Source organism: Falco naumanni, chromosome 7 (genome assembly GCF_017639655.2).
Source record: "Falco naumanni isolate bFalNau1 chromosome 7, bFalNau1.pat, whole genome shotgun sequence".
Lineage (NCBI taxonomy): Eukaryota > Metazoa > Chordata > Aves > Falconiformes > Falconidae > Falco > Falco naumanni.
The window spans coordinates 42,755,839-42,781,932 of NC_054060.1; the positions used below are offsets into that span (position 1 = coordinate 42,755,839).

The following is a 26,094-nucleotide window of genomic DNA, read 5'->3' on the forward strand; positions in this document are numbered from 1 at the left end:
ATCATGGCCAGTCCAACAGTAAACTCCTGGTATCTTGGTGTTATGTAGCCCATTCTTTAGAAGCTGTTGGCCATGGAATTTTACTGTGGGCTGCAATTTAACAGACATAATTACAGCGTAGAAATAAACTCTTGTGTGAATCTCAGTCGTTTCTACTATTTCTAATTTTAAAAACTAAAATTAACAGAACCACTACACTTTCTTCACTTGGAGTCAACTTTGATTTAAAAGGTTGTTAACTACTACCATGTGATAGCTTCTAAAGACATTAACATTTTTGCAATGAGCATCAACGAAGAAAGCTCACATTCATCTATTCAGCAAAAATTTATTTTCTGAACAGTAGTAGTTAATACCAATGCCATTTAATTTTTCCTGCATGTAAATACCAGCTGTTCAAATACAGAAAGGAAATTTGGAGTACAAATAGTCTGTGGTGTATAAAACTGCCAATTAACAGTCCCTGACTCCTGTGTTGATACTGTCTTGAAAAGTTATTACTGTGTCTGATATCACACAGACAAGCAAGAGGCTGCATAGAAGCTCTCACTTTCTTAAATGCTGTGGTAGTCTGTCAGCCAAGAGACAATCGTTTAGTTGAAATCAATAATCTGCCTTAAAAGGCAGAAAATCAGCCACATCTTACTCTTGACAAAAGCTAACTAAGAAATCAAAAGATAAAATTCTATTCCTGATGGAAAAATGCAAAGCAAAGGCTGAGGTAAGCATGTATTTGCATACTGAATGTGCCCACAAACTGCTCCCTTGGGAGTACTCAGCACAAAAATTCATTTTATTACTAGCAGAAGTTACTAAATACAGGAACAGTTTCTTGCTAAATACAGAAATACATTTTTGTTAAATAAACATACTAAAGTTACCACTGAATAAAATACTATATTCATTTATCCTTGAACTTCATTCCCTGCCATCTATGTGAAATGCATAGGTGCTTTCTACTTTGCTGGTGATAGTTATGAATCCTTAAATTACGGTTTTAGTCAATGCATTCAGCTCGGACTACATAGAATTTAAAATATGAGTCACAGCTGACAGACTGAATCTGCAGGTTACTTTCAGGTATTCTGTGAACTCGGGAAGCTTCATTATAACTCTTGGACAAGTTTATTGCTCCTTCCAATAACTAGCCTTACTTTCTTTATAGATGAAGAAGTATTTTACCCTTCCTATATCTTCTTACATATATACTTGCATTACTATCGATCATTATGAATATATTAAAGAGCAATGTTAGTGAAGCTAGCCATGCTGACTGACCTGTGTATTAATTCAACACACTCGTGTCCCAGTTCAGAGAAGTTTAGAAAGAGCTTTTAATTTCTTTGGTGAATGACAGTGAGGGCATTAAGAAATAATTATTTTACAAACAACATAATTTTAAAGGATTCTGAGAAATACCAATTACCCTAGTCTTCTTTTTGTCTTTGCATAACGTAGTTGTACGCTCATGGCTGTAAGTCTGAACTTGGTTTGTATGTACACAACACTTTTTTCAAATGTTAAAACTAACACATTTAAAACTACTGCAGCAATACATTCACTTAAAAATACAGTTGGAACAAACTGTAGATTAGTAATACTGTAACATGTTTTCTGTTAGTATTTTTCAGCTTATGTTCTGATGGAAAAGAAAAGCATAACTTCAAGACTCACTATGATTCTAAAAAATGACCCTTAAAAGCTCTTATAGCAATGCTACTACACACAGCTTTGTTGATTAGCTACTGGCCACAGTATTTTTAGTTAAGTTACATGTTAAAGTTGATCAGAACAATGGCGCGGACTTCTCTGCTTCTGTGAAAGTCCAGCTATGAGAGGCAAGACAGAAATCAGTTTTCCAGAATGCCTTCAGCTATCTGAGTATAAAACTATTTTTCCCTCCCCCTTACAATTTTCAGTCTCGTCGAGTCAGTAATTTCCAGCTTCTGTAACAAATGAAGCAGAAAACCACTTCTGTAACCATACATCTCTAATTCTTCCCCAAAGTGTATCTGATGAGCTAAGCAAGGTCTGTGTGAAAAACATGGTATGCCACGCTACAAACATGATAACATATGCACGAAAAGCCAGATTTAGTGAAAGATTTTTCAAATATTTTCTGCATCTGTAGTTTCTCAGTGACAAAACTGGGAGCTGAGGGATGCACTTCAAACATTGAAAAGTCCATGTACTTTGCACAGGTAGGATGACATCTTTTCTCTGATACAGCTTTATGATTTAGTAACACGTTGCCAGGTGCTTACAATGGGATTTCAAGAACACCAAAGTGACCTAAGAACATAAGTCAACATTTTCTTCTGTTTTACTTCAGTGCTTTTGATATTCCTACATTCCTTCACAAACAAAAACATAAAACATGTAGCTATGAAACTAAAATGGAGTCACTTTTGCACTTGGAGCTGTTAGATTTACTTACTTTCTGCCACTCCAGAAGTATTACTAATACTGAGTCTGTTGCATCGAATCATTTTTCTTAGCACATGGGGAAGGAGAGATCGCAAGCCACCCGTCAAAAACATCTCTTCATCCTAAACAGAAAGGTAATTATAAATATAAACACAAAGCACATTTTTTTTGACATTTTAAATTCTGATTTATTGGAAAACTTAAGCTTAATTTTCCTCCTCGTGTCCCACCAAAGTTATTATCACTGGGAAATTCTAAGTTATAACCCTAAAGGCAGATCAAAGTCAAAAGGTTGTTTCACTGACGTTTTATGACTAAAAGCACTCTTTCAATAAATTAGCCAGAGACATGCACTTAAACATTCAGGATGAAATGTAAAATTTTGCTGGCCTGTAATGTATGAAACAGATTTCTTTCCTCCCTGATAACTATTCATTTCCTAGAGTATTCACTTTTCCAAAACTCATTATAATTTTAAAATTGCAAAAGCACAAATGGATTAACCTACCAAGCTCTAATCTGTCATATTATTTCTCTGCTCAAAATGCTTTTAGACAATTAGCAATGCAACCTTGCGGTAAAGGGAGAACTATTTCAGAAAATGTCATTTTAATGTATTCCACGTGCATTATACTTTTCAAATATTAATTATGTAGAAGCGAATACTCTTGTGGCTACTCTTCCACTGGGAAAGCAGACATATAGATGTTTAAGTCACTTGTCATACAATCTGGAGTAGGAGCAGAGATAAGTACCCTAATTACAATCAATATCTGACTCTTTTTATATCTTTTGGAGAGTTATCTTTTTTCTGCAATCTAGTCAAAGTTCACACAAAGTTTTTCCCTCAACCTAAACTACATAATAACTAAAAAGAGTTTATCACATCGCTCTTAGGAAAAAGTAAAAGATAGCTCAGAGTAAAATAACTTGGCTGCTTATGATTTTAACCTTGGTTGCTGTTGAGTAAAGAAACTGAACTGTCCTCCAAGTAATCAAATTACCAACCTCCAAGTTTTTCTTTAATTCAGAAGAAGCCATTCTTGATGTCATTCGTAAGAAGTAATAAATAAGATAGAAGCTGTGCTGCTTTCTTTTAAAAGATGCCAGTAAATTAATGTACAATGAGATGTTACAACCTTCTAGCAAAAGTTAACTTTTCTGTTAAAGGCCCACAGTTTTCTTACTATAACTATGGTAATACAAAGTTTCACTCTCATGGTGAAGTGGAATGTAAGTGAAACACTTTATTGTGAAAATTTATACCTCTGAGCAACTAATTCTTTAATTAACTTGAAGTAAGAGCAGTGATAGGTTTTGACAGAGATTATACTCTCATTATAGGTTGCCTGTCCAAATGTTTCCCAAAGCTTGCAGAATTCTGAGAGGTTAAGTAAGAGTTAAGGTGCACTGAAATTTGGAGTAAGCTTTGTATTTTTCTTAATTCTGAAATCTTTATATAACATTGTCAGCCAAAAGAAATCAGTCTGGATTTTTTTCTGAACTCCAATTTACTACTTTCTAACTATTCTCATCTTCTCTGCTTTTACATTATCACTCTTTATGCTGCAAAAAAAATAGTCTTCATTACAAAATCATGAACAATTCCAAGCACACACTTCGAAGATAACAAGGATTTAGAAATGTAGCTGAGCTCTAATCCAGGCCTATAAGTGTGAATTTAAGAGACATTATTCTTCTGTAAAGAGTATTTCTAACACCACCCTGGAATCACTATTCCAGCAGTTTTAAATTAAACACAGTGATCTTAATAAAAATTTCCAGATGCATTCATTAGGTTGTTTCAGATTGTTTTTCTTTATTTCTGAGCATCTTTGAAACTATCTAAGTAATCTATAGGATTGATGGCCTTAAGAACTACTAGCTTACCTGGATTTGAAAGACAGTCTGAAGTTCAGGAACTAGTTTGGCACAAAAGCTCTCTTCAGCTAAGTATTTTATCGCAAATTCCCTGGTCTGATGTTGGGTAAGCATGATTCTGCCCTCATAAAGTACATGCCCAGTAGCAGAAATGGAAGCACCTATGAGATTTTATCAGCATACTTTTAGGGCCCTAAAAGTTTTAGGTTCATATGACAGTGAGTGGCTAACGAACTACAAACCCGTGAATATCAGTAGTGCTGCAATGTTGGCTCCAAGTCCTTTACAGAAACACTTGTGCTTGTAGTTCCTATGTGCGACCCTAGCCCCTAGCTGCAAAGCAACACGTATTGTCGATGGCTGGTTAGGAATTGAATAATTTCAATGTTAACTTTGTATAAAAGCAGACTGATTCAACACTTCCAGTTGAGATAAAAAACTCACCTTATGGCCGTTCACTATCACTAAAGTTCCTGTAGTGATTTTATAAAACTATAGGGAAAATCCAATCAGATTAACATTCTGAGTGATAACTTTAGACCACTGTACTGCTATACAATATCAATACTAGATTATGCTGCTGTTTTTCTTTTTATCATCTATCCAAATTTAGCAACTAATAAACTCTTAGATGCTCATAGTAAAACCTAGCTTTTGCTCTTTGACTTCCTCAGGGAGAGCTAGTTTCGATGCAGTACGTTATTTCCCTATGCTAGGGGGCATCGTCAGGTTTAGATTTCCCAACCATCTCTAGGACCACCTGGAAAATCGTTGGAGCCATCGCGACCATGGCCTCTTTGGAATGACAGGGGAGAAGCACCACAATAACTCAGGTCTTACAGCACCTTTTCCACTTCGTCCCATTAGGATGCCTCATGAGGTGCACAGGCTGGCTTCATGGGGCCATCGAGCAGCGCTCTTACTGAATGGTCTGGTACAGCTCTTAATCGGTTATCAGGATCTGTCCCCTGGCATAAGTTTTTTTGACTCCTTTCATTTTGTTCTGAGATAGTTTCAGATCACGGTAAGGATCAGTTATCTTGTGGGGGTATGTTGGATGATGATACAGCTAAAGACAGGGTGCAGGGTAAGTATTAAAAAGCTCTTAGGAGAAGATGCTGACAGCTTATGAGATAGTTGTTGTGCCATCCTGTGTGGTGTCCCCTCATTAAGGGACCCGAAGATCTGGCTTTCCAGTCTGGGTTGCCTTTAATGGAATGAACCTCTAGATACAGTCCTGGGTAACCAGCATTTGAAAATCAGGTCATTTACTGGCTGTGTAATGACAAACTTCATACTTAATGCAGACAGTCTGAAAAAATCCTTGTTCTAAGTCATGTTGCTCACATCAGACTCCCTGACTTACAATACCAACAACCAGTATTGCAAAGCTTCGTAGCACTGAAGTATCAAGATCACTTTTAAAGAACCTTTTCTTAAACATTTTGTTCCACATTACAAACACAATAAACACTTTTCTTTTTAGAGAATTACATGAAGGTTCAACATATTTTGAGTTTTACATATCGATGTGAATAAATACTAAAATACATTCATGTCTGACACATTAAGATGGCACTTACTATTGATTTGTGGGCACTACTGTATCTTGAGCTGCACTTCCATATCTTGACAAAGACAATGGAACTTCAGTGCTGGAAAGAGATGATAAGGTACAAGAATGGTCTGTAAGAATGATGTATGGAGCTGTGTGATCAGACAATGATGGCAGTATGGCATATGCCATATCAGTTGCTCAGAATAATGAATTAATTTGTCAGAAAAATATTGATTTAAATGACATTATATTAAAAAGATATGTATATTCAGAAAAAAATTGCATCAAAGGGGCAGTCAGGAATTACAGATATGTACCAGCTTTGGTAAAAGTTCTAAATAGATCTTGGGTCTGGTTTTAAAAACTAATGTAAAATTTTTAAGTGACATCTTAATTTTGTATATATCTGTGTAACGTCACTTCAGCAGAGTTAAGCACAGGTACACTACCTGATTAACTTGGCCCAGCTGATTTGCAAAATATCCCATTACCTAGACAACAACAATTTTCAGGAAAGCCAGATTTGGAAGGTATTTTTTTATTCAGAAATTGTGATCAATTGTTGCCATGTGAAGCTCTAAGTTATTAACAATTTCTACATGCTGTTCTCAGCACACTAGTTGAGTAACAGGTGACTGAGTACTGTGTAATGAAGTGCTGATCTTTGCTGAGGTGATTGGAATGGGACTGGTTCTAAGCCTCATCTTCATAACTGATTGTAAAGAATATGCTCTATTTCCCCTGAATCCTACAACTCATGCTAGGAAAAAGGCATCTTGAGAGGAATGTTACTATATCCTGTTACAAAACCCTGTTGCTCTCGGGAGGTGTACCCTGGCCTGTCATATCGCTTCCAGATTCACTAATTCTATCTTTAAGTCACCTCTGGTAACAAAGTTAGTTACTGTATATCAAAGTAACAGTTAAATATTCAACAGTAATGCTTGGAAAATGTGACAAATGCCATCCACCTTTGCCAAATAATCTGCAACCCAACATGGAGCAAGAAAAATGCAGTTCCAGACAAAATTCAATAAAGAGGTTGCCTTGTCGTTCAGATGACTTGCATGATGGACTAAGTAGCCTCATTGCACCACCCTATTTGCACATCCCAGGGTATTTCTTGTTTCCTCCCTCTTTCTTTTGTCTGCAGTGTGCCTCTGTTGCTGCCACCTTCCTCCCTGAGCTCAGACCTCTAACTCCATAACTCCAAGCTTGACTGACCTTCGTAGGGCTTCCTTCCTTGGTTTGTCTGACTGCATCCTCTGGCAATATGGGATTTTGGATGCCTTCTCTCTTCTCACTAGCTCTTTTTGATTTACATACTTGCTGTATCTCTAAGTTGTACCACAAACTCTCTCTCGATTTTCAGCCTAAAATCAGCTTTTCCGGTTCTCAGTCTCACACAAAATAATCTAACTTCAGAAATCATAAAATACAATAAATGCACAAATAGTTTCCTAGACTTGTAAGATGCAGAATCCTGTGAACCTCATTATCTATACTTGCGTGTGTGTGTGTATGTGTGTGTGTATCCCCTCTTAATATTATAGATAAGCTTGGATTAAGCATAGGTTTTGTAATTATTTCCTCCTTAAATTCTGACAGCAGAATCACTGACTAGCCTTGCAAAGTTATGTAACTTTACATTCAATTGTTGATTGACCTATAGTTTATAAAGCATTTTTTACAATCTGCAGAACATAATCTCTTTAGAGAAAAAGAAATTAGTGCAGTAAATGGAATATTTTGTATTACATTAGAGCTTTCAAAATGTGAACCTGTACATTTCTCAGATATTTAAATACAAGCATAGATGCTTCACAGGCCCACATTGTAAATTATTCACTACACGAGAAAATGGAAAAATGTCCTTTACGTGTCAGAAAGATTATGCTTTGAGATGCAGTGGATGTGTCCATACAGCTGTACTAAACTACACCAGATAAAAATGAATTTAAAAAGTACATAATAACACAGAAGGATTAAAACATTCTTCAGAAGTGACAGTGTGACTGCTTCACCTTTACACGTGTCAAGTAAATTCATGAAGTAAAACTAAAAACATGTACTTATTTCTGTTGTTTTAAAAATGGATCACCTGAGAATAAACAGCCTGTAAAAAGTACTGGTGAAAAAAGTGACAAACAAGTAGGTTTGAAGATTGCAAAGTAGTTAATACCAGTTTCTGATGTCACTGATTACAGTGACTGTCACAGGTCTGTTTCTCCAATGGTACTGATACACTGATAAGAATATGGTTTAATGCAGTGATTTTTCAAAGTATAGTCTAGAGACTTGTTTACAAGGAGCCCAAGGACTCTTACGAAATACAATCCTGCATTGTTTATATCACTTTTGTCCTATTTTCAGTTTAAAGTTTGATAATAAGAATGGGTGGTGGCACGTACAGGTTCATTGGTCAAAAAAGTGCAGGGGTCACAACTTAACGCTGCTGGGCAGGTTTTTTTAGATATGCAGATAGCTTAACCAAAGCTGTTGCTCTAACAGGAACAGCAGGGTAACTTGAAAAATGAGCCAGCCCATGGGCTGCCTCTACTGATACATAAAGTAATCTAAACTAATTATAATCTAACAAACCCTTTGTGTACAATGCCTTGCCTAGTATGAATATGGTTACAGAGGTTTGTTAATGTAAACATGGTTTAAAATGACCTGCTGTTTAATCATCAAGCTGATTTGAAATTCTGCCAAGAGACTACTGCAAAAACCACAAACTTCTCTGAAAATTTACTCCATTTGATTTTCCAACTGAGTCTCTCAGTAATACTTGTGATGTTTTATTTGAAGAATCAATTAATGATTCTTTTTCTCCCCATCTGCTATGAATCATTTTGAAGTACAGAAGGGCTTTGTCTATCATTCCAAAGAGGAAGTGCTTTGTGTATTTTTAGACAGCAGCTCATCCAGCAAATTAGGATTTAGCTTTACATTTGAAATACAGGGGTTTTGCCTTTGAAGTTTATGCACCTTTAGATGAGGGCTGCAAACAGAAATTTAAATCAGTTTCCACTAGTGTTCCCTCTGCTTCTTAATGCAGCTAGCCTATACTAGAGACTGCGCAGATTGTGTCAGGATCAGAAACTGATGATGCATCGACGTATCTTTGATGCAATCTTGCTTGCAAACAAGACACACAACATTTAGTTTATTCCGGTATACTAAGAACAAATAACAGAAAGCAATTACCAGCTCCAAAGCAGCCATTTCAGACAGCACTGTGTGTCAGTGCAACATGACTTGCACAGGCTCCCTGAAACTTCTGACACCACATTTGCATTATTTTATACTCCGCTTCTGCTCTGGGACAAAATAAATTGTTTTTCAGGTGGAGAAATGTGGGCAGAGACTAGAGAACAGTTCACACTGGGCCCTGCCCTTCCACAGGCACAATCTGTGCAAGATCTCAGATGTTTAAGCTTTTTCATCCTGCAAAGGATGAAACATCATGACTTCACACACCCTTCCAACACCTTTGGTCATGTCCTCATACCTGCATACCCTGCCCCATCTCTTACAAAAACACATGACCAACAAACTTTAGAACAGCTACCTCATTTATGTACACCGTTGGTAAGGTATGGTACACGCCTAAGAGGAGACAAGGACCTTTACCAAGATCTTACAAGGCCATTTTCATGCCTTTGACTTTTCTGACAGGAATACTCACCAGCTGCAGTAAGAAGAGACAGCAAGCAATCTACCAGAGGTTGTTTTCGTAATAAGATGACAAGAAGTGCTTATTCAACTTCAAGAAATTGGGAAAAAACATGAAGGTGGTATTTAAATATAGTTTCCCAATCTACATTGAGCTAGAGAAGATCTTTAGAATTGCTCCACAATTCGCTGGGCTGGGTCCAGCCACCAGTTCTCTGTCTTGGCCTCTTGTGGCTCTAAGCCAGCCCCGGAGGGCTTTGCCCACAGGCCGCCGCTGTGGCCTTTCCCCTGCCCCTCAAGGCAGCTCTGACCAGGGCACTGCACGCTGCAGCCAAGGTGACCAGTGTTGGCTGGATGAAAACTCAGAAAGCGAGGAAAATTTTTCTTCCCACTCTTACTCATGCAGAATGAAAGCAAAGGTCCACGGGACAAAGTACAGTGACTTGTACTGCTTTGTTTGCAAGGCAGCAGCCACAGGTGCTTATTTTGATAAGAAAGTATGTCACCGCCTAGGTTACACCCAGTCACGTCATGCATGGTCACAGGACTTGATGGGGTGCCTGTTCCTCCCAAGGAATTCCATCTGGAGATAAGCAGGTGAGTGATGCTCTGCTCCTTACACACCATAAAATAGCACCATGGTCCCCAAAAACCATGCCATGCCCCTACTGTCAGGTCGTCCAAGCTGCCCCCAGGATTACGCCGCTTCTTTTGGCCTCACGTCTGCCAAAAGGTGCTAAATCACTGCACCCATTGCTCCTCACCAAGCAATTCTCCTCAGATATTGTCACTGAAGGAATGATTGCAGACTGCATATTTACACAAAGATAGCATCCTTGAAATGTGGGTGTCTCAGTATGCTGTGTCTAAGGAGCCTCCAGTAAATTGTACCTCTCCAAACACTACCAAGAACAAACACCTTTGCCTCCACTGATACCTGTAATGGAGAGATACCGACTTTTTCCACTGCTTCCTTCAGCTCTTAGACCAAGAAGTACTTGAACAGCTCAAAAGGACAGAGCATCATTTCCTTGATGGAACTCCAGGCTTAAATGCTATTTGTATAACCAGGTGAATTAGTAGCAGGCTCAGCAAGGATACCTCATTGCAACTTCCAGGAGCAAGCGTAGATTAAGTGCTGTTAGCTATTGTGTTATGCGATGGCAAACAGTATGCACTTGGACTGCTACTTTATCTTGGGGCATCCACGCTGCTCACATATTACATGTTAACCTGCATCAAGGATGCCTGGACAGCTTTGTTCGGCAGCATCCATTCCAATTGGAAAGGCTCCGTGAAGTTACAGACAAGTTACGGCTGCATTACTGTGTTTTCATTACTGTATACCTGACAACTATGGTACTGTGTGGCAACTGTAGTTGTTACGATGTTGCTACACTGATCTGGTTGTCCAGTTATCTGTAGGAATCAGGAATTAACTGGTTTTATAGACAAACGGCAATCACACTGACCGTGGGAAGGGAGGTTCTGCAAGTGGTATGCTGGTGCTGCAGAGTACCAACAGTGCCCCCAGTTGCCCTCTCCATTTCTGAACTCATCACAGTCATTCCATTCAAGACCAGCATATGATGTAATCCCACTGGGCAACTGTCCTCAGCCACCAGAATAATCCTTGGTGAAGCAGAACATGAGTTACCCTATATCCATAGGCTGCAATAGTGCCTACTGCCTAGAAGAAAGATGGGCTTGAACTGAAGCATTGTGTTCTGAAAAGGAAATTCCCATTGACGTGACACTTTTAAATTGCAGGAAAGGATACAGGCCCTCTTCACACTGTCCTTGGACAGCCTGACCCCACAGCACATGGATGTTCTGGTGCAGTCAGTCCATCAGGGTACCCTCAGAGCCTCACTGCTGGCGGCAGATGCATCACAGCTGTGCAAGGGAGAAGTTCAGGAGCTCTGCTAACCTTGGGTCCTAACGCAGGTCACGTGAAGAACTTCTCATAGAAGTTTCTGATTACAGACTAGATCAGGTATCAGATGACTAAATGCTGTCACTCTGTTAGCTGTTCAGTGGCTCATACATTTCACTACTGTGTTCAATGCAGTTACAGCAGACAAGAGTGAATATCTCAAACCGCTGCCTTCATATGCAGCTTTAGCAGAGAACTCAAGATGTTGAAAAAATACACAGTTCACCCTTCTATCTCAGAGAATTAATCCTGTACTTTTACTGCTTCTCTCTACATTCTGTGGGTAAATAGAGTAAGACCTGTAGGCCTATCATCCTCATACCTTTTATCATACCATTAAAATATGGTGGTTTTTTTTAAAGCCAGCTCGGTGTTAAAGAGATGACTCATAATGCTGCATCAGTTGGCTGACTTGAAAGAGATGTTAATGTCATCATTTCAATTTTCATTACCAAACAATAAGAAGGTAAGGGCTGAAAATGTCTTATGTATATATCACCTAATTTTATATTTTTAAAACATAAATAAGCTAAACAGGTTGGTGTATCTTGGTGTGCTCTACTCCCAAAAATCCATTTTGATACAGATTTGAGCCTCTATTTTGTACAAAAGCAACACGGAACAAAATTTAAGCTATTAGTAATTTTTGTTTATTTATTTATTTAAGGGTTTTGTTCCCAGGTGTACTTGAGGTAATATGCATAAAACCTTGTCTCAGAGCTTACAGTTTAAGTACTCAAATATATAGTACTTCTATGAATATAAGTGTCAGAGATAAGTAGTCTTATTGAGTTCAAGGACAGATGAAGTGCTGAAACACTTGCTGTATTGCACTTCATCTGCATAAGTGTTTGCATACAAGCCATAGATTATACACAGATCTGAGTAAAGAAAGATGTGACAAAAAAGTTGTAAGAAATACGCATAAGTAATACGTACTTTTTATAAACATGTGTGTATGGAGCAAGCTAACACCCTTGATACAAAATAAGTTATAATTAGTATTGATGAACCATACAATTTGGAAATAAGGGTTAACTTTTTTTGTCTGCTTAGAAACTATTTATCCTCTTTTCTGGTGTTGGGATGTATGCCAGACAGCCATTTGCAATAATGTAGCTTAAAATTACACATTCCACCTATTTAGAATGTGCTTTATGATACTAAGTTTTGAATAACCATTTTTGTTCTTGGATTTTTTTCACATAACTTATTATATGTCCTAAGTATGGAAGAGTGTGTGCTAAGTTCTGTTTTGTTTTCAAATGGGAAAAGAGTCTTTGCTTGTTTAAGCATTAGGTTTTGATCTGGCTGAATTTTCCTCCTTCTCTGAAATGGATCTTCACTTTCCATTACATCATAGTGCCTTACGAGTTCTATGGTATGGATTGATGCATGAATAAAGTCTAAATAATTCAAAATATTATTACAACAGTATTCTTCAGAAGATAGGATTAAAGTTACATCAAGCCCAGTATCCTGACTTTGATAGCGGCCAATAATGCATACCCAGGGAAGAGGTTAAAATCAGAGCAAACATTGACCAAATTTAGCTAGTATATCCTTCCAGCACTCCATGACCTGTGGTTCAGGAACTTCAGAGCTAAGCACGATTTCTTTTTTTGCAGAGGTTAACATAAAAACTGATAGACAGGTGGACTTACTGCAGTTTGCAGCATATCACATGTATTCCAGTAGCTACCTCCTAAATTAAATTACTTGGGGAACTGTCTAAATGCAAAAGCCAAGAATTTTGCATGGTTAGGATTCCAGTTCCAAAGCTAATATATTTAAAAGTAATGAAACCATCTTTATATTAGAATGCAATCTGCAAACATAGACATTCCTTTTAATCCTAATTCCATAAATATATATCCTCTTGATACAAGCATCTTAGAAGGGTGTTCCAAATACACTTATTAGCTATCACCAGCAATATCTTCTCCCAAAGAAGGGTCAGACTACATAGTGTGTGCAATGAAAAAAGACAAGACAAATTAAAAGCACTCAGAAGCATGCATTAATGGGTTCCAAGTCTGAATGTACAATTAAAATAGAGCATTCACATTTGCAAAAACTGAATTTGGAACATCTATGGGTTTTGTCTCCAAAAGATTAGTCAAATGCGTTGGATTTTGGTTGTGGGGGAAAGGGAGCAGTGAGTTTGGTTGAAGCCTAGGCCTATTTAACTAGTTTCTCTTTTAATATAACTAGTATGGAGACGCATTTTTGGGACCAACTGGAATTTTTAAAATTGAGTGAATATTTGGGAGCAGCATATCTGGACAGAGAAAGATAAAACTACAAAATGGGTAATTGCTCAGCTACTTGGAAATAAAAAAAGAAATCATATAGAGCAGGGTATGTTGTATGATATATTGCTATATCATACCTATCAGGGAGTGTTTTTAATAATATGCAAAGATGGAAGAACATTATCATTTGAATATAGTCTGAAGGTGTTTTCAGTGCTGAAAGAAGAGAGAGGATTTTGATTATATAAAAGGAAGATGAACAGGCATCCATTACTAGAACCTGGTATGATTTCCAGTCAGACTGATGGAGCAGTAAAAGGTTGCTATTTAAAAAACATAGTTACTACTGCTAAAACATTTGAAAAGATGATGGTAGCTAATGACTTTCAAACTCCATTCTCTACTGATAGATCTTTTTTCCTAATGGAAATCTCTTCTCTAGTCTCACAATACTTGTCTTTGTAAATTAAATTACTTTGATATAGAAAGTTTGGTATACAAGGCTAATTTTGAATCTATTAAGCACTTCAAATTGCAGATATATGAGATATACAATCATTGTGTCCATGGGAAAATTGTCAGAAATTATGCAGGTTCACTGGAGCGTGAAAATACACGACTAGAAAGAAGTGAGACTTTCTTGCCTGACATCAAAAATATAGTTTACCAGCTGGCATATAAAAGAATATAAAACCATATCTAAAAATTAGCAAATCTGCGTCCTCCTGAACAAACAATACACAGGCTTTTTTCCCCCCATTTACTGGAAAGTTTAAAAACTAAGCATTCTGAGTAGATCCAGCTTCAGTTTGGAAAGTATTACACAACATTTTCCACTCCTTTTTAAGAAGGAAACTATTGCAATCAGTACTTGGTCTCAAATTCTAGGCAAAAAAAAAAAAAAAAAAAGGTAAAAAAAAAAAGTGTGTGCATATATATATCTATGTATATAAAATATATATCCATTCATTCCATGGTTGATCACATAAAGCAAACTCTTCTCAATTAAAGAGAGCTATTTCAAGACTGCATAAATTTAACTGAATAAAAGACAATCCAAAATGACCATCTTATAGTTCAAATAATAGAATTATTTGTATGTGACTTTTCCACGGTTACGAAGTATACAAAAGAAAATATGCAAAACAAAGTGCATTACGTGGGCATTGTTTAGGATATAATCTATGTATATTAAAAATAGCTAAGAATATTAACAGAAATACATCTAACTTCTGTGGCCTTGGGTTCATGAGCTCTGCAGAAGAGATACATCTCAAATGTCTGTCTTAAAAATGAACAAGAAAAAAGAGGACATCATGCTTATAGATGGCCCATTTTTTTCCCAATAGACATGTAATTTTTGTAGGATAACCAATTTGTGACCTTTATAGTAATTTTAGTGAAAACATCAAAGTTTTCCCAGTTTTCAGTTGAGCTCTAAGGGCTTTCATCATAGCACATTAATGAGAAGGTTTTTTTGGGGGAGCACCTTTTTGTTCTGGGTTTGTCTGTTGCTCAGCACCGAGTGCTAATCTATAGCCAGGGCTCTCCAGCATCACTGCAGTGCGACGCAATCCCTCACCTGCACTGAACACTTTGTCCTGTGACTAAAGCCATAAGCGTAGATTGAAACTTCTGCTGAAAATAATCTCAATTCTGCCTATAAAATAACATTTAGAATTAATTCATTAGCTCTTTTTGTAATAAATCAGAATACATTTGTGGCTTCTTTGAAAAGTTTATGGATATCGTAGGTAACTTGACTGCTGGGATATTTACTTCATGAAGAAGAGGACTTAATAGGTAGATGCAACACAAGCAAATAACCTGGAAAAAGATGAGCCTCTCCTAAGTAAACAGCTAGAGATTAGCAATGAACATTCTATGAACAGGAGAGAGTAAGATTATTAATAAGATGGATAGGCAGAATTTCTTGAAATGTTTTGGGTTTATTGTCATTCTGGACAAGGTTCTGTTTTAACAGGACTATATGACTTCTATATTTGTCACTTTCAAGAATCTTAGCAGGTATAAAGTTTCCAAAACCAAACACAACAACCAAATCAATAGAGCCAAAATAGATTGAATTGTATCCCAAAGCTTCAACTGTGTGAGAGGGTGCACTGTGAAGCTCCAACCCAGAGAGGTAAAAGCATTAAGAGATGAGTGATGATGTGCCGATATGCAGCATCACCTGCATGTATGCAGCTATGACAGTGATGTCCTTGACACTGTAACTGAAGACAAGAGAGTGTTGCTGCTACTGTAGCAGCAGTCATGGTGCGGGTGGGGAGTGGCAGTGGGAAGTCTGCTCTCATGGCATGAGTGGGTGGGGTGTGAAGGCATTTACTTCTGCAGAGAGAGGCACTAGGAAGATAAGGCAACTGTTGCCTTAGAGGAGGAATGATGAGTTTCTCACGGAATATCTGAAGTCAGAAAGGGTACATAAAAAACTACAGAAAGCACTGTCCTGATCTGGCTTGAAACACAAGATTAAATAAAGGGTTAACACTCGCTCTGTGTTTGTCAAAAGCAAGGAGAGCCTCAAGATTTTTGCAGAAATCCCCTTTTTGCAGAAGTACCAGGACTGCAAGTGGGCTCATGTCCAACCCCAGATGATTTATAATTCTGTTTGCTTTTGTACTTGCTACCCAAAAGCAATTATTTTGTCTTCTGTATAAACCAAACCAATACCTCATGCTTGTCCACTGTCTTCGATCACATAGCTTTCTAAAGAAAAACAGTGTCGCACAGTGGAACAGTTTAACCAACTTACTATCTAAAGACTTAGGAAAATAATGGAAACCATCTCACAACAACTCACTACCACCCAAAACCAAATACTCTGGTGGCAAGACAATGTAAGGTCACGTTGCAGGTATATGTTAGATTAAGTTGAAGTCATACCCTAACTCCTCTGCATATTGCAAGTAATTCTAAAAATCTGTGGGGTTTGCCTCATTTGACTTCCCATTTTGAAGATGCATCTCATTAGAGTCACAGGAAGGCAGCGCTGAGTCCAGTGGGAAGCAAATCACTTACTATGGAATTTCTGTAATGACATGGTGGGTTCGTTGTAATAAAATCTGGTTGAATAGGAATGCGCTCTTTTGAAGCTGGAGTGAGATGTGGTATTAGTGTAAACCTTCATTAAATCCAAGAAAATGCTGGGGGGTGAGGGGGTTGAAGTAGCTTAGAGTTAATGGAGTGATTTACAATGTCAATAATCTGCACTGCTGTAATATTACCCATCAATATGTTAACAAGCAGTCACAACAGAAAAGTAACTTTGAATGTGACATGTAAGGAGGAGGATGCCAAACCTCACTCTTAGCCAGACTTAATAAATGACAGCCAAAGAAAAACTGCTTAATGGGGCATTTCTTTGCATAGAAGTCTAACACTTCAGAGAAAATGCAAATCTTGAGGAATTTACAAAAGGAGTGTAAAATGCCTTCCAACCAACTGCAGTTCTGATATACTCTTGAAAGATTGTCACTCCAAACACTTTACATTAGAAAAGAGGTGTATTGAAACCGAGGGTTCTAACATCTAAATAACCTAGTTTTCCCTATAAGCCCTTTCCTTAAGAAAAGTGAAAGAAATGAGGCTGTGGATGGATTACTGAAAGCTCAAAGAAGTGCTTGTGCCTGGTGCATAACCTGTACCTACAGCAAATATTTTACTGGACATTTTGAGGTGGGGGGACTAGCGCTTCACATTCTGGGTTTGCCTGTGAAATATGGGCAGATCCAACAAAAGTATGGAGGAGATAAAAGGTAACAGTTCTTCACTCTCTTTTTTAACGGAATCATTATGGAGGTTTTGAGCAACTTAGTCTAGTGGAAGGCTCATGGCAGGGGGTTGGAACCAGATGATCTTTAAGGTTCCTTCCAATGCAAACCATTCTATGATTCTATGGTCAGATGAAACTAGCAAATAGCAAAGTCAAAGATAAACAAATGGTGGGTTATTCATAGACTGCATAGCTAAACCTTAGAAGTTTCTTACCACAGTTTGCTGTAACACTACTCAGCTGCTATTGGCCAGTGCTGGAGACGGGATGCTGAGCTAGACATACTCTAGTTTGTACCCTATATCTCAATAAATCATTATGGGATGAAAAATTTAAGAAAAAAGTAATGAAATGGTAGAATTACTGAGTACCAGTTACCGGTTATGTCTAGTCCCAAGTCATACAGTTTATAGTGCCAGTGTAGATGATGCAACTTCAGTTAAAAATCCCCATTTTTTTAGTCTTATTGAAAATTTGCCATTTATCATTTTAGATACTGGGTTTAGGACCTGATTTTTCGCAGTAGTGTTTTATACCTGGTGTGTGTTCATGGAATCATGTTTATCTACTTACTGGGTTTTTTCAATCCTTTTTTTTTTTTTTCCCCCCATTCTTTATAACTAAAGGTAATCTTTCAAATCTTTCACCAAAACATTTTCCTGTCCTTTTAAATAATTTTTTTTTAGTTGTAATGCAGCTTATATTAAATCATATTGTATTATATTCTATAATATTCTATTACATTATGTTAAGAGGTGCCTTCCAGTCACCTGATATAGTACTTGGAACTAATGGGAGTTTTCGTACTTTTTCTGAGGAGCTCCAAGTTCCTTCCAAACTCCAGGAGGCATATCACCTGAGTCTGGAAAAAATATATATATAAAATAAATTTATCCATCTGTTTCAGAATTTTCTCTTCTGTTATTTCAAATCATAGGAGCATCTTATCTTTTTGAATTTAAAAGAGTAGATTCAAAATCAATAATTATACAACTTTTGTCAAGGTAAAGGGAAAAGGGAAAAATGTATCTCTGCAATATTGTTCACTTTGTTAAACCCCTTTTTTGCTCTATGCTAATTTAACATATGCAATATCTTTAAATATGTCAGTAGCAATAAAAGTTGTGGAAATGAACTTACTAGTTTTTATTTATGCTTTAAAAACCTGCCTTTCCCCCTTCATTTTATGTGGTACTTCTTTTCACTTATCTCCTTTTTGGTAGGATCTGTTTAAGAACTACAATGCATACCTTTAAGCTCTGCCATTTAATCACTTTTTTCCTCATGTTTTTGCTTCCTTCTTTGGGGGTGGAAAGCAGCTGCATGGCTTCTGCAACTATCAGGATGTACTCATGGTCTCCATGCTGAGTTAAAAGTTTTAATTTCCTCATCTCTAGCTTTCAGATCATCTTGATTAGCTTCTCCTTCCTAAAGTCCCCTTCTTCAAAGTTTACAGTCAATTTTCAAAATAGTCAGAATTCATATCTGAGTCTTCTGAAAAGGATTTTGAGTTTAATTACACTGCAGTCAGTATTACTCAGCGCTTTAATAACACCATTATGTAGAACAGCGCTCTATGTTTCTTCCAACAGATTTAAAAATGATTTCAAATTATTATGAGTGAGTGAGGATTAGGACCCAAAAGCCAATTCTTTGTATTAACTATAAATTCCATCTCTACCTAGCTTAAGCATTTAAGCGGAAATTGAAATAAGCCCCTATTTCTGTTTTAATAGATAGGTCTTCTTCCCTTCCCCTCTGGACAGCGTTCATTCATTTTCATTTTCCTCATCAGAAACTGAGTAACATAACAAATATTTTTATCATTTCTCTTTTATAGCCATGTAGATTTTTAACAATTAAACTTTTGAAAGTGTTGCTTGGAATAGTAGTTGTAGCTGTACTGTTACTGAAGAAAAAAACGCCCAAACCAAATGAATTTTCAGCAAAGAACTGAATAGTAACTGAAACAGGACTTAAGTTTAATCAAAGATGTAACCCTAGAATCAGTAACACATCTTCACTTACATGCACTCTTTCAAGAAACAATCCATTTCCTGACAGAGTTGTACCACTTCCGTTAAGAGAATTATTAGGCTTGGATGCTTAGCATAACTTCTCCTTTCATGGTAAGACATTAAGTGGTTTTAAAGAGGTAAAACTGCTGCCCAGAGCAGTTTCATAAAAAAATGCTTTAAACAGCGAATTTACCGACCTGGTGTGTTTTTCTGATGGTTATCAAGCACAAAATGTTCAATTGCAGATTTTTTAAAAAGATCACAGAGAATATATGTAAACTAGACACTAGAACTAGAACTAATACTGTGCTAAAATCTCACACAAAAGCTGCTTCACATCATGACTGTCTTTCATGGGCAGTCCTTCCCTAAATTCATTTTGTGGTTTCCAAAATTTTATCCTCTTTTTCCCCTGCTGTGCAAATGCTCTTCGTGGAGTGATTAAGGGGAACACTGTGTATCATCTGGCTTTGCAACATTTGTACTCTGAAAATAACACCTATTTCTGTAACAATTTGATGACCACAGGAAAGCCCCAGACGCCCCCAACTTTAGCTCCATAGAAACTATGTCTTCCTTAGGCAGATGCCCTTCAAAAAGAAAGTAAATCAGGTCCCTCAAAACTGTAAAGCAGTGAGCCCCTGGAAGTGTGCAGCTATCGCGCTCATTTTCTCCTTTCTCTCTTTCTCTCATTTCCTCTCAGAAGTCTGTACACTGAGCATTTCAATTTCACCTCAGCCCTCAAACCATCTTGGCACGCCACCTCTTTCAGAACCAAAAAGGAAATGTTGTGACACTTTTTCTTAAATGAAGTTCAATAATATCTTTCCATGTGGGTATTTCCCACAGCATTTTTTCCTCCCTCTCTTCACAATTAGGAATGGCAAGTAAAGACGCATATTTTTGAACAGTTGTGTTGTGGGGTAGAGAAGGGACATCTATCTTTAGAACTCTGTTACTCCATGTTCCCAAACTTGCAGCACATGCTCAGCCCAAACATTGAACTGTTGGTTGATTAACCTGTCAGGTTGCTCTTATTGTACACACAAATATGAAAATGCTATTTACAAAAACCACATCTAGACTATGGAATGAGAGTGGCTCTGCATTACCCCATAGTTTTTAATAATTTTTACATCAGATGTTTTTCCTTTTAACATTGGAGACGTGATTTATTGAATGCATATCATACCAATAGTAATTTTTTGTTCAGTGTTATAGCACACACAGAAATGAGTATTTAAAATGCAAATAACATTTTCAGTCAGTTAAATTGCACTCAGAGCTGCACTTCTAAAAGCACAGTTTACATAGCAAGGGTGGTTTTACTTCTCCAAAATACAAAGGAGTCTCTTACAGACCATTTGTACCCCCCGTGGGTCTATAGTCCACCATTGTTCTGTACTTTCACATGTCTGCTTTGGCTGCAGGCTCAAGCCAAATTTCCTCCCTCATCTGACTCTGTGACTGTCTGTGTCAGTGATTTAAATAGGACAAAGGCAGAATCTGAGCTCTGACACATGACTATCCATATTTCTGACTGCTGGCATGCTTTTTGGAATGGTTGGGCCCCTGACTAGTACTCTCCTAGGCAATGTCCTCATACAACTTGGGGGCTAGTGTAGCTCAGTAACAGTTTTCAATCTGCATAAATCCAGGAGGCAGTACGGAAAAGGCCACTCTGTTTTGAAGGGGAACGAATTTAGCTGTGTGCATGCAAGCTATGCCATGCCATGTCATGCCACTTGCCCTGACAAAAACGAGTCCTATCTGCTTTATTTTCTGGTACAGATATAGATGTATGTTTCCACCTATCTGTAAATCTTGTCCACACTTAAGGCTGACAAAACTGTGTCCTTTTCCAACTGCAAAGCCACGGGATACTGCTTCAAAGGCAAAGGTGATGGAGGTAATGAAACCAGCCCACTATGCCTGGACCATCCAACTGAAGGTAGGTCCACTCTTAAATCAAGCACACGACCAAGTTTAATCCTCCACTGCTCCCAAAATTTCAGTTGAAATGAAAACTTGAACATAGTCTTGTACTCAGGGACTACTGACAAGAGGTTTAGGATTTTGGTGCAGTTATAGCTCTTTTGTCTGTCAAAAGGTGGGATTCTTTCCAAACATTCAATAGGGCTGCTTTGCTGTTCCTGGATATGACACGAGAAACCCACTGCAAAAATGTTAACACTGGAGAGACTGTTACGTTAAAAAAATCTTGATTTTTTAAACGGAATGACCGTGTTACTCAGTTACTTTTTCCAAGGCGCAAGCAAATCAGTGGGTCCCTCAGTGATAACAATGAACTTCCAGCTCATGCAATAGTACTTTCCAAGCCCAGAAAACTTCAACCTAAATATATAGGGTAATCACTCTGTCTTGTTATATGCATAGCCAGCAGCTACAACAATCAACCGCTAACCATGGTTTGATGTTTTTAGGGTCATGACCTCATTCTTTAAAGCTGTTTTAGCTGAAATTTAAAGGGAATGAAGAGTAGCTTTTATCCTGAGGCAAATAAGCAGATAAAAGTCTGTCAAGCTATGATTGTCAGAAACCAAAACTATTAGTAACTACTGGATTCAATGCCAGCTTCACTCACACTGAGCGGTAGTAAGGAACAGAGTGGAGTCAGATTTCAGTTTCTCTCTTCTGAGGCTGCCAGGGACAGTTAGTCCAAAGTGTAGGCTAGTACAGCCACTGGATGAAATACAGTACTGGTCTCTTCAAAATGTAACATCTGGGACACAGAATAATCAGAAGTGGTTGTTACTCCTTGTAAAGAAGAAAAACTGACACTCCCCACTAATTATACAGACGAGCCATTAGTTACAAAGATGCAAGCATTTAATTTAAAAATTAACTTTATCAGTTTATTTTGTATTTTCATTATTTTCCCTTTTGTGGTTTAATATTATGCTGATGTAACATTTACTGTCTCTGCAATAGAGAGGCTTCTAAAATCAAGTGACAGAAGTTAGGGAATCTATTTTTCAGTTTGGAAACATCTTTTGCAAGCTGACTTTCTATATTTATAGCCTTGATATAATACTGTTGGAAAGGCAGTAGCTGGATGGATGTTTTCAGGGAAGTCATGTGTGTATCATATGCTACAGGGAGATACCTCAACAGAACACCTGCAGTGCTTTGTAGAAAAGACCTTCGAAAGTTTTACCAGGAATACTATGAAACCCTTAGATAATATTTTTAATTTCTGGGAAGAAAACTCATCCCAAAAGCACCCTGAAACTGAGGTCTGGTATTTAAACGATTCTATAGTAGAAAGCCCTTATCAACTTCAAATAGTTCAACCCAATCTCTCTACAGGGAACTGTAGAAATGTGTGTATGTATATATACTTAGATGTATTTTTTATGTATATGTATACAAACGCACACAAAAAATGTACATAATACTGGAATGTGAATAAAGGATTAACAGAGGACACTTTTTTTCATTGACGTTTGATGTACCAGAATCAGACTCTGCTTGAGCAGAGCTGTCCTGTGTGACACGGCATTGTAAATCAGCTTCTTGTCACGCAGTGTCAAACGACAGGAAGCCATAGCATTCAAAAGCAACAAGTCAGAAATTACTGTAAATAAGAAGTGGAGAGAAAAGTGACTTGTGTGACCTGTCTCAAGGAAAAGTATATGTCTTTAGATGTGTCAGATGGCTTCCACAACTTTACAGGACTGAGAGGCTTAAGTGAGATGAACAGGCCTAATGAGATTCAAGACACATCTTCCTCAAAACCAGAACCAAACCCCACTCTCAGGATAGCGTGTCCCACGCAACTAATGGCACCACATGAGAATGCCCCGCGCAGTGCGTCGTGACCAGGGTACCCGGCGGCACCTGCACCTCACCCCGCGGTACCTCACCCCGAACCAGGCAGGCCGCCCCCTCACCAGCGCGCCCTGAGCCACCATCACCCCCAAGCCCCGCTCTGCTTTGTGACCTTTCAGCGACCTCACAGGTTGTTTTAACTTGCAGTAAATTCAGCCTCTCCAGCCCCCAAGGCGACGGCTCCGCCCGTTGCCCAGCGGCCGGGCCGCGGGGCCGCCTGCTGCCCCAGCCCTGGCCGCCCCCCCGCCCGCGGCCTCCTCAGTGCAGCCCGGCGCCGGGCCTGCGCTCACCCGCCACCCACGGCCCCGTTGTGCGGGGCTCCGCATCCTGCGTGCCCCGAGCGCGTACCGCACGGCCGCGGCGCTGTCGCCCGGCGGCGGGCGCTGGCTGAAGGCGGACATACCGACGTGCCACACTGACGGCGGCAGCTCCCGCGCTAACCCCGGCCCAAGGAGGCGGCCGTGCCGCGCCGCCGTGCCGCCGCTGGGAGCCCGCACCCGCCGCCCGCGCCGCGCGGGGAGGCGCAGGTTCAGCGGGCGGCCAGAGCTCTGCGGGAACCCCCGTCCCGGCCGTCCCTCGCTCCTCCCCGCCGCGTCGCGTCCCTCGGCGAGGGGATGCCCTGCTCCCCCATCCCGCTTCCGCCCCCGCCGCCCCGCGCCAGGCTGGGGCTCTGCCCGGCTCCCCCCTGCCGCCACTGCGAGTGGGGAAGCCCACGGCTGCTCCCCCCCCAAATACGATGAAAGCAGCCCGTAACCCGCAGGAAGGGCGCCACCGCAGCTCCCTCAGATGATTGCCGCTGGCAGTGGCCAATCAGCGCCTTCCCTTTTCTCTAGGCAACCCAGCGCCCGCCCTCAAGCGGGCGGGGGAGTGGGAGAGGCGGGCGGGAATGTTTACAAACAAGATCAGGGAGTAGAAGGGATTGGGGGGAAGCCGGGAGGCGGAGCCAGCGCCTGGCGCAGCCGGTGGCCCAATGAGGGAGCGCGCCGCTCGGCGGAAGGGCGGGGGAGGCACGTAGGACGTTCTCTGCCCAACAGCCGTGAGGTTCGCGGGCGCGCGCGCCCAATGAGCGTCTCGGCGGGGGGAGGGAGGGGGCGTGAGCGCCTGAGTAGGAGCCGCTCCTCACGGCGCCCCCTCCTCCCGTCTGGCTCAGCCTATCCCGGCTGGGCCGCGCCGGGCTCGGCTCGACTCCGCTCGGCTCCGCGCCCTGCAGTTGGGCGGGGAGGGCGGCCGGAGCAAGGGGGAGGGGAGCCGCAAGGACATGGGCTGGCTCTGAGGGCCGGGGGAGGGAAGCCGACGTGCGTGTGCCTCCCTGTATTTTAATAACTGTTTGTTGTTGGGTGGTGTGGGTTTATTGGTGTTTTTTTTTTTTGTTGTTGTTGTTTTTCCGTTTTCCCCGAGGCGGAGGGGAGAACAGCCGCCCCCAACGCGCCTGCATGGCTCCTCTCCCCCGGAGCGCCCCTGGAAAATAAAATCCGCCTTAGGCCAGGTGACGTCCCCCCGCCTCCACGCTCACACACACGGGGAGCGGCAGAGGCGGGGGAGCGCCCGCCTGTGAGAACATGGAGGGACCCTCGGGCCCAGCGGAGGAAGCGGAGCTGCCGCTCCTCACCGTCAAGCACGAGCTGAGGAACGGTGAGCGGGGCGGGCCGGGGGCCGGGGAGGTCATGGCCGGGGGGGGGTGTCGGCGTGGGGCGCTGGGGGAGCGCTCCTGCCCGAGGGGAGGGCGGCAGGGGGTGGCGGTGGGGGCCCGGGCTGCCGGGACTGGGGGGAGAAGTGCTGAGGAAGGAGCTTCAGGAGAGTTGATCGGGACCAGTAGGGAAGTCTCGGTGAGAAGGAAGAAAAAGAGGATGAGCTGAAAGACATGGGCAGGAGCGTGTGAGGTGGGGGCGGGGGGGGTCCCTTCTTTTATTTCTGAAAGAAGTATTTCAGTTGGACTTCTGCTGCCTATTTGGCTCCTCTGACCCACCGCCCCAGTGGTATTTGACGCTTTTGAAAGGAGATAAGGGTTAGCTGCCTTTTTTTTTTTTTTTTTTTTTAATTATGTGTTTGACTTTTATGGCTGTGTCGGGGGCGGAGGGGGGGGGGGGGCGACGATTGCTGTTTGTTACAGTCCTAAATGATGTCGTTTTGTGTGACAGCTTTTCTCTGACTTCGGTGAAATGCCGGAATTGTAGGGAGGGGAATGTGCTAACATGTAGCCGCAGTTATCTGGCTTTTAGGTCTACGAAATCTTCTTTCAGCTCAGTAGTTACTTGTAGACCCTCTGGAGAAGTAGTTCAACGTGTGAAATATGTATGATCTTTCAAAGATACAGCAGAAATGCTCTGTCGTAGGTTGTTGTGTTGGGGAAGATCTTTATATATTTTCAATAGGGACTCAGTGCTTCTCAGAAGTTTCCAGGCAACTTGAATATTGCAGTAAATCTAGATTTTACTGTAAATTTGAGGGTGCGTGTAAAACATAATCAGGATGTATATTCTCTATATGTCTTAATAGTGAAGGTGCTCTTAATCCATGCCCTTCATTTCTTTTCTCTCACCATCTTTTTTTCTCCATGATGAAATAAAAGTAAATATACTATGGTGTTCATCGCAGAAGTTTGAGAGAACCGCCCCCCGGGTTAATGTAGTTGACACTGTAATGGGTCGATGGGGAAGGCAAGTGGTGGTACTTGGTCTCTTCGTCGTGTTCAG

The 26,094-nt window shown here is 40.2% G+C and overlaps 2 protein-coding genes across 13 annotated transcripts in view; one reads left to right on the plus strand and one right to left on the minus strand.

Moving 5' to 3' along the window:
• Positions 1-24,014, minus strand: part of DGLUCY (D-glutamate cyclase) — a 47,690-nt gene extending 23,676 nt beyond the window's left edge. Inside the window, exons 1-4 of one of the 11 annotated variants that reach the window (XM_040601311.1) lie at positions 23,805-24,013; positions 18,339-18,387; positions 5,892-5,963; positions 2,438-2,549 (exon numbers count right to left, since the gene is read on the minus strand). In XM_040601311.1, the coding sequence (XP_040457245.1) occupies positions 2,438-2,540 (103 nt within the window). In that variant the 5' untranslated portion in view covers positions 2,541-2,549; positions 5,892-5,963; positions 18,339-18,387; positions 23,805-24,013. Of the gene's footprint in view, positions 1-2,437; positions 2,550-5,891; positions 5,964-9,557; positions 9,933-18,301; positions 18,394-22,154; positions 22,413-23,691; positions 23,712-23,749 lie in introns of those variants that run through there. The other 10 variants (XM_040601310.1, XM_040601309.1, XM_040601316.1 and 7 more) reach the window with 10 other exon arrangements.
• A 460-nt stretch (positions 24,015-24,474) lies between these two features.
• RPS6KA5 (ribosomal protein S6 kinase A5) overlaps positions 24,475-26,094 on the plus strand; it is an 81,601-nt gene continuing 79,981 nt past the window's right edge. The window contains exon 1 of one of the 2 annotated variants that reach the window (XM_040600363.1): positions 24,475-25,033. In XM_040600363.1, coding sequence (XP_040456297.1) covers positions 24,961-25,033 — 73 coding nt within the window. In that variant the 5' untranslated portion in view covers positions 24,475-24,960. Of the gene's footprint in view, positions 25,034-25,334; positions 25,407-26,094 lie in introns of those variants that run through there. The other variant, XM_040600367.1, reaches the window with a different exon arrangement.